Source organism: Musca autumnalis, unplaced genomic scaffold, assembly GCF_047663935.1.
Source record: "Musca autumnalis isolate F117 unplaced genomic scaffold, ASM4766393v1 scaffold_1, whole genome shotgun sequence".
NCBI lineage: Eukaryota > Metazoa > Arthropoda > Insecta > Diptera > Muscidae > Musca > Musca autumnalis.
In genome coordinates, this window is record NW_027411644.1 from 25170085 (window position 1) to 25176491 (window position 6407).

The window sequence follows — 6407 nt, forward strand, 5'->3', positions numbered from 1 at the left end:
CTCGTTTCAACTCGTCTATAAAGAGACTCGTTTCAACTCGTCTATAAAGAGACTTGTTTCAACTCGCCTATAAAGAGACTCGTTTCAACTCGTCTATAAAGAGACTCGTTTCAACTCGTCTATAAAGAGACTCGTTTCAACTCGTCTATAAAGAGACTCGTTTCAACTCGTCTATAAAGAGACTCGTTTCAACTCGTCTATAAAGAGACTCGTTTCAACACGTCTATAAAGAGACTCGTTTCAACTCATCTAAAAAGAGACTCGTTTCAACTCGTCTATAAAGAGACTCGTTTCAACTCATCTAAAAAGAGACTCGTTTCAACTCGTCTATAAAGAGACTAGTTTCAACTCGTCTATAAAGAGACTAGTTTCAACTCGTCTATAAAGAGACTCGTTTCAACTCGTCTATAAAGAGACTCGTTTCAACTCGTCTATAAAGAGACTCGTTTCAACTCGTCTATAAAGAGACTCGTTTCAACTCGTCTATAAAGAGACTTGTTTCAACTCGCCTATAAAGAGACTCGTTTCAACACGTCTATAAAGACTCGTTTCAACTAATCTAAAAAGTCTCGTTTCACGCTGTCTTTAAAATGCATTGCAGCTGTAATGCTTCCATTCTGTTGTGAGTTATTTAGGTTATGTTCACTGTGGAAATTGCCATACCCTAACAAAATTCTCCATTTGTTGTGGAGAAAGTAAACCAACAAATTGTTTTGTTTATAATATTAAGCAGCTTAAGTACCAAAAAATCTTTTATTTCATATATAATATATTTTTAATGTAGTTTTAAAAAGTGGTCTTTAATATAAAGTTACACATAAAGTTGACAATAAATGGATGGACAATGAAGGATGATAGTTAAGTAGTATAAAGTGAAAGTAGAACAATTAAAGGAAAGAATAATACTTGATGAAAGTAAGAACAGAGAAAACATATCAAAGTTACTTTGAGAAAGAAGAATGTGATAAACAAAAGTTATGACGACGACTTAAAACTAGTGGAAATTCGTAGAGAACAATTTAAGTAGAACGAACATTCATCATATCTGTTGTGTCATCATCTTTGGTTAAAATAGAACAACAAACAACAATACTAATAAATTAGGAAATGTCCAAATATAAATTTCCAAGAAAATAATGTACATACACACAAGTAGATGAAATGGAGGATAATGAATAATTAAATGCTTTTGGCTTATTTGTTGAGTTAAAAAACCGTGTGGAAAGCGTTTAGGTCATGGTGTTTGGATTACAATATTCAAAACGCTTTACCAGAAACTTCCGGAGGAAAATCCTCCTGGTGGAACACGTCCTCGTGCTGGAGCTGCACCACCAGCATCTGCAGCCTGACCATTGGCAGTGGCACCTTTAGCGGCGGCATTATTAGATTTGGCAACTTCCGTTTCAGTAGCTGGTGTTTCCTTTTTATGGTGCACCTCTTCACGTAATTTTTCCACAACCAAATTGGGATCAGTGGAACCCATACAGGCATTAAGATTTGAAGAATTTTGTTGATTATATTTGGGGCGTGGAGCATTTACACTAACATCGGGTTCAGCAAAGATGTTTGAATGGCCACCACCTGAAGAACAGAAAAAACCAACAACAACAACATAACATCAAAAAGTAAAACCAAATAAAATCCAATAAATTTACCTGGAGGTTTTAGCACACGACTGGAAGGACGGGATTTTGAGGTCAGGGTGACAGATGTTTCTGTTGAAGTCATGGTTGGATTTATCGATTTATTTTAAACGGCAGTAAAGTAAATAAATGCTGGAATAATAACAGTGAATAGATTAATTATTTTAACATTTAAACAAACAACAAATTTAAATTATTTTAACGAAATTGAAATGCAAATTACCAGACACACACCCTATTCGTTGTGTTAACTTTAAACAAATGACTTCACTGTTTTCATCAGGCCAAGTTACTCATTGGCTAGAAGAAGAAGCGACGTTACTGTTGTTGCCCATCTTCTTCAATGCAGTGTTAATGGCTTTTTCAGCAGTTGTATGCGCAAGCATGAAAAACACGACAACAAAACAAAACCAAAATGAAATACCCAGTCAAAAGTAATAGAAGATATTACAACGGAACAAAGGCCCCCCTCCAACGGCACACCAGTCAGTCAGTCAGCCAGCAACAACAATCATAACAAAATATACAACAATAACAACAGCGAAGAGCATGACAAGTACCCCAAGTACGACTAGCAAAACAAAACACTCCACCAAACCATCAAATATCAGAACTTTCACAACTTTTATTTCTTCCTCCCATTTCGCTTTTTCACCATTGTTACCCTCTCGGGTCACAGTTTTGTGTTTAATATTCCTTTGTCTTTCATTATTTTCCTCTTTGTCTATTTTTTTTTCCAATTTTTTGTGGTTTTCATATGTTTCTTTTAACGCGCATTGCAAGCACTTTTGCCACTGCCGATGGTGATGAGGATGATGATGAATTGCTAGAAATACAACTAAATTACACATATGTATATATAGAGTACATTCATCCAATGTGTGAAGTATTCTACTCTCTCCACACCGGCCTCCTATTCTCTACATCAACATGTAATAAATATGAGGTTTCATTTATCAAGCAGGTCATGCATGTTGCAGAATCTATTTCACATTACTCATCTCTTCAATATAAATAAAAATAAAAAACCTTATTGGGAACAAGTTGGACAAAAGTCAAAAGGCCGACTATATTATAGGCTGACACAACGACCCATTATAAAGAAGGTACACAATATCTAGGCCAAAATGTTAATTGGTAACAAATGCTTTCCTCAAATATTTCAACTGGTTCTTGCCCGTAAGATCAAGATACCCACAAATATTACTAATTTTTTATTACTCAACACATGGAAATAATCATCAGACCTTGAAAAACAGAGGATACCTGTAGGATCTAGAAATGAGGTGGAATATAAATATTGATCAACTAGTACAAGGCAATGACTGAGTATTCAGAGATGTCAGAATGCCGCCCTGAGAACAGAAACAGGGTACCTCTCTTTATGACTCCAGTGGACATGAGGAGACTATGGGGGTTATCATGAATGAAATTTCCCCGTGAGTTTTGTTTTTCCGACGTTGCAACTTAAGGGATAAAGTGAAAAAATTCACGGGGAATTGCCGTTCATGATAACCCCCTAAGATTCTTTCCGTACTCGCCCGGGTGTTATAGTGAAAGTCATCCCAATCATCATATATGGGAAAGGACCCCACACACGTAGGCGTGTCAAGACGAATCTTCAAGATCTAGAGAGAAAGAGTTCCAACATTCCAAAGAGAACACTTAGGTCAGCAGACCTATCAGGCGGGTGAACAGCATTCACATAGATGCAGTCGCTGATGCCACAGACAAAACAACTATCGGAGTACCTCACCCATCTGTTGCAGATGAAGAACAACACAGCTGCTACGTAAAAGTTTTGACTTAAATATTTTTAATTCATATGGGAGAAGTATTGAAGACATGACTTCAATTGAGGTCTGGTACAGACAAAGAAAATTCCTCTTAAGGTTTTCTACAGTTATGGAAAGACCTCAGGAGGTCTACCATAGGCAAGAGAAGACCTCCTGACGTCTTCCATGGACAAGAAAATACCTCCAGAGGTCTTCTATAGCCAAAGAAAGGTATCTTAGGATAGCAAGGAACCAATTTTAACTCAAATTTCCAAGATGTACCTTTAAAAGAGAAATCAAGTGATCTTCTCTTGTCTATAGAAGACCTAAAAGGTTTTCCTCCATATCTGTAGAAGACCTCAAGGGGTCTTATCTTGTCCATAGAAGAACTGAAGAGGTCTTCCATAGCTGTACATGACTTCAAGATGTATTCTCTTGTCTGCAGAAGACCCCAAGATGACTGCAATTGTCTATAGAAGTCCTCAAGAAGTCGTCCCTTGTATGTAGAAGGCCTCAGGAGGTCTTTCCTTGTCAATATAAAAAAAAGCTTAGCCATACAAATTTGTGAAAAAAAAGTATGGAAACTGAAAAAATGGAAAAAATTGTGGAACAAGTGTCGTTTAGGGGCACCTCTCGGATCGGACCGAAATTTTGACCATAGGTAGCCATTGGGACCCTGAACAAAACGATATATAATTTTCCGGGGGGAAGTCCATACTTCCTGAGATATGGGATATGAGATATTGGGAGATTTCGTACTTGTAACACCTTTAGGTTGTTTATGGGCACCTCTCGGATCGGGCTGAAATTTTTACCATAGTTAGCCCTTGGGACGCTGAACGCAATGATATATAGTTTTCCGGGGGGAAATCCATACTTCCCGAGATATGTGTCTTGACATTAGGGAAATTTCGTACTTGTTAACACCTTTATGTTGTTTATGGGCACCTCTGGGATCGGGCTGAAATTTTTACAGTATATAGCCCTTGGCACACTGAACACAACGATATATAATTTTCTAGGGGGAAGGTCAATACTTCCCGAGATATGGGTCTTGACATTTCGGAAATTTCGTACTTTCACACCTTTATGTCGTTTATGGGCACCTCTCGGATCGGACTCAAATGTTTACACTAGATAGCCCTTGGCATCCTGAATACAACGATATATAATTTTCCAGGGGGAAGTCCATACTTCCCGAGATATGGGACTTGACATTTCGGAAATTTCGTCCTTTCACACCTTTAGGTTGTTTATGGGCACCTCTCGGATCGGGCTGAAATATTTACAGTAGATAGCCCTTGGCATCCTGAATACAGTATGGACTTTCAGACCGACATTTAAGCCAAAATTGTAAACACTCCAGAAAAATGTCGATTAAAATTAAGGCATCAGCCAAAGAGATGCAGGTAAACATTCTGCATATTTATCCTGCAGAATATACAAGAAAGCAGGGTCATTTAGCGCAATTTTTGCTTAAAGATACACACAGCATTTCTAGAACTGGAGATTGAAGCAACCACTGTCAAATCATGGAGTTGAGGTTTTCTGCAATATACCCTTCAATGAAACAGGAGAGAAATTTTATAATTAGCCAATGTCAAAATTTTTCTATCCCATTCATAAGAAGTAGTAGTAGTAGCTTCTTGTAGGTTCTGGAACAGAGCAATTATTCATTTATGTCCCCTACAACTGCATTTTATTTGGAATCAATAAAAACATGGCTAATATATGTTATACACCTCCCTCTTTGTTGTATTTTGATTACAGGAGGAAGGCAAGTGTAGACAAGTGTCATTGCGCTTTTCCCATATCAAGTACACACAACTAAAGAACGTATATGGCAAAAAAAAAGCGGCCTGAACGTGTAGTGGAAGTAGGAACAAAAAAAAAAAGAAGATGGACATTTGTGTCGCCAACATTCCGCTGAATATGTACATACAAGACAAAAATACACACTATCGTAAGTGACGTCAGCTTGCAAGCAAAGCTGACACAATGTCTGGGGTCTTGCCAAAAATCTTTAATAAATTTGCATACATACAGAGATAACGAAATATTATTTTTCACCAGATATTTTAGTTGGTGTTTGAAATTTTCAGTCCCCCAGAGAAAACACAAATTAGATAAATAAGTAAAAGTGAATGGGAAAACCAAGCATAAAACAAGATTATGGAGCCACACACAACAATACTCGTAAATTATACCACAAAATGACGCCAAACTTTAGCTTTTATCCAGCTGTCGGTCAGCATAAGTAGATGACACCAAAACCTAATTTTTGTTCAACCAAATATAGGCGGATTGAACTGGTTCTAATACTCATTGCTTGAGTTGGAAAATACATTATAAAGAAGACGACCTCTAGTTTTATTGATTTTTCCCCAGTATGACAAAAATATAAATTGCCTAATTAAGAATTGTTCACTTCTTTTTCTACAAACTTTAAAAAATATACTCACTCGTAGTTTTTTCTTGGTTTTTAATTTTCGCTTCGTAATTTCCGCGCACTTTTATTCTGTATTTACACCACTAACTTCAAGAAAAAACTAACTAAAAACCGCCAAATAAATGCAAAAAATTAAATTTTGCAATCGCTATCGATAAACCAATTTATCGACTTATGATGTATCGCTTGGCCGCCATATCGATAATTTTGATTACAAACGATTGTGGTTATTAAGTGACAAGGCAACACCTTGAACAATGTAAAGCGGGGTACACACTAGAGCTGGCAAACCAACGATATTCCCAACATTAGATATTTTCGATATAATGTTTTAAAATATCGATTGCTATCGATATTATCGTTAAGTTGTCATCGCCATTAATTTGGAGATGAAAATGGCGGAAATGTCAATGATCCTCTTGAAATTATGCAAAAGTAGTTCACAGAAATGTAAAGGAGAATAAACAACTGATTTTATATTATAAAAAATGTAAAAAAAAATAAAGTTTTTTACCGAAAAATGTCTACGTGTGACTACAG

General features: G+C 36.6%; 1 protein-coding gene across 4 annotated transcripts; it reads right to left on the bottom strand.

Moving 5' to 3' along the window:
- Window positions 1–711: 711 nt before the first annotated feature.
- On the bottom strand, window positions 712–6020 carry LOC141395127 (uncharacterized). 4 transcript variants are annotated; one of them, XM_073970594.1, is made up of 3 exons: window positions 5881–6020; window positions 1656–1775; window positions 712–1581 (listed from the first exon to the last, which is right to left on the bottom strand). In XM_073970594.1, the coding sequence occupies exons 2-3, from the start codon at window positions 1726–1728 to the stop codon at window positions 1268–1270; spliced, it is 387 nt and encodes a 128-aa protein (XP_073826695.1). In that variant the 5' UTR covers window positions 1729–1775; window positions 5881–6020; the 3' UTR covers window positions 712–1267. The 4 variants fall into 4 exon arrangements, with proteins under 4 accessions (XP_073826695.1, XP_073826711.1, XP_073826720.1 ...); XM_073970610.1 differs by lacking the exon at window positions 5881–6020 and adding an exon at window positions 1867–5878; XM_073970619.1 differs by lacking the exon at window positions 5881–6020 and adding an exon at window positions 2213–2483.
- Between the last annotated feature and the right edge of the window lie 387 nt (window positions 6021–6407).